Genomic DNA, 1,798 nt, shown 5'->3' with positions numbered 1-1,798 from the left:
CTCTCTCTCTCTCTCTCTCTCTCTCTCTCTCTCTCTCTCTCTCTCTCTCTCTCTCGTCCAGGGTTAGAGTTAGATTTTTCATAACTTGAACTTTCAAATTTTCATGGGCACCACACAACTCTACTAGCTTTCTCCAATACACTGGCCTCACTGATCTTGCCGCAATGCCACACCCCTATGAGATCAACGACTTCTTTGAGCATCTCAGCCACCGAGCATGAGGGCCGAAGAAAATGATGAGGAGAGGCATCGTGGTCGTTAGCGCTCTCCATATCCGCCTATGCCGGAGCAGCTAGCTCGTCTTTGTCAGAAGTGTACACGCACGCACACAAAAACAACTGTAAACCAATACAAATGCAAACAAGACCAGCCAGCAAACATCAATGCATGTTTCACATAATAACCTTTTGTTACACCCACACGGTCTATATAGTCAAACCAACATGAATGCAAAAATAAATAATAAACATGCGTACATAGTACATTGACTATCATAACTGTTTATTACATTTGCCCATATAGCCAAGCCAACATTTAATGCAGACAAAGACCAACATGAATACATGATGCAAACCGCAGCAGCAACATAGATTAACCGTGAGATGCATAAGAACTATGCACCCCAGGCTGATCGCAGGTAAGTAGGAACACTGAGAGCCAGCTATATCTATGCATGTGTATACATAGTGTAGTAGTCCATGTTGACTGACGTAACCATCCCAAAAGTCATTCTTCTGGCTCACTGAAAGATCTAGCTGCCATCTGACAAAAGTGCATGCTGGTCAGAGCTAATGATGTAGGTGTCTTGCTGTGCCGAGGGTACCGCAGTGTTCGCCAAGTGGTTAAGGTCAGGCAACGGCTCGTCACGTTCCAAGACCTCCATTGCTTTCCTAACGGTAGGCCTCATGGAACTATCACGAAGAGAGCACCAGAGTCCCAGGATAGCCACGCGCTGCATCTGCCTCTTGTCCAAGTCGTCGCCGCCATGAAGCCTTCCATCTGCAGCCTCCACGACCTTGCCTTTTATGTACAGCTCCCAGACTTGCTCCCTGGACTTCCCTGTGCATACAATGTCCAGCAGGACGATGCCGAAGCTATAGACGTCAGAGCTCGGGTAGAACTTAACTTTCCCCATTTTCCTGCATTCTGGATCTATATACCCTTCGGTCCCTATAGCGGCTGTCAACAGCGTCGCGTTGTCCTGGTTGCCGATCCTCGACAGCCCGAAGTCAGCAAGCTTGGCATTGAAGTTGTTGTCCAGGAGTATGTTGCTTGGTTTGATATCTCTATGCAGAATATAAGGGGCACAATCATGGTGGAGGTAAATAAGAGCAGAGCCAATGTCTTTGATGATTTGGTACCTAACAGGCAGAAATGCAAGCAAATTAATGTTTCCATGGAACGTTAAACAAAAAGTATAATTGATTATTAATCCTCGTGAAAATAAATAATATAAGGACTGAAAAATGCAGGGTATACATTCTAGTACCTTGTTGGCCATGCTATCACTTGCTCACTCTCACATAGGTGGTAGTGCAGATTGCCGTTGGGCACTAGTTCATAGACAAGGAAGAGCTCGTCATCCTCCTTCCTGCAGCACCAGCACAAGAAAATGAGCATGTTCCGGCTTTTTTCCCGGCAGCACCAACCTTTCAGTTTGACGAGATTCTTGTGCTTCGCTGCGCTAATGGTGTTCATCTCGGCGAAGAAGTCAAGATATCCTCCCCTCGGCTCATTCAAGATTTTCTTTACAGCCACCTCACTTTCTGATCCCTTCGAGTTTGACCGTTCACTCGAC

At 46.2% G+C, this 1,798-nt stretch overlaps 1 protein-coding gene across 1 annotated transcript; it reads right to left on the bottom strand.

Annotated features, from left to right (window-relative positions):
- Positions 1–444: 444 nt before the first annotated feature.
- LOC119345405 (L-type lectin-domain containing receptor kinase IX.1-like) lies at positions 445–1,792 on the bottom strand. Its single transcript, XM_037615500.1, has 2 exons — positions 1,490–1,792; positions 445–1,361 (listed from the first exon to the last, which is right to left on the bottom strand). Exons 1-2 carry the CDS (start codon positions 1,696–1,698, stop codon positions 752–754), a joined length of 819 nt encoding a protein of 272 aa, XP_037471397.1. The 5' UTR covers positions 1,699–1,792; the 3' UTR covers positions 445–751.
- Between the last annotated feature and the right edge of the window lie 6 nt (positions 1,793–1,798).

The sequence above is a fragment of the Triticum dicoccoides genome, unplaced genomic scaffold (assembly GCF_002162155.2).
Source record: "Triticum dicoccoides isolate Atlit2015 ecotype Zavitan unplaced genomic scaffold, WEW_v2.0 scaffold233852, whole genome shotgun sequence".
In the NCBI taxonomy this organism is placed as follows: Eukaryota; Viridiplantae; Streptophyta; class Magnoliopsida; order Poales; family Poaceae; genus Triticum; species Triticum dicoccoides.
The sequence above is the reverse complement of the archived record's forward strand: the minus strand, read 5'-3'. Positions and strand labels throughout refer to the sequence as shown.

Excerpts from the sequence above, each read along its gene's own strand:
- LOC119345405 (XM_037615500.1), bottom strand. The coding sequence starts at position 1,698 with ATGAACACCATTAGCGCAGCGAAGCACAAGAATCTCGTCAAACTGAAA. Across the intron at positions 1,362-1,489 it reads GTGATAGCATGGCCAACAAG|GTACCAAATCATCAAAGACA; the intron begins GTACTAGAATGT and ends TCTGCCTGTTAG.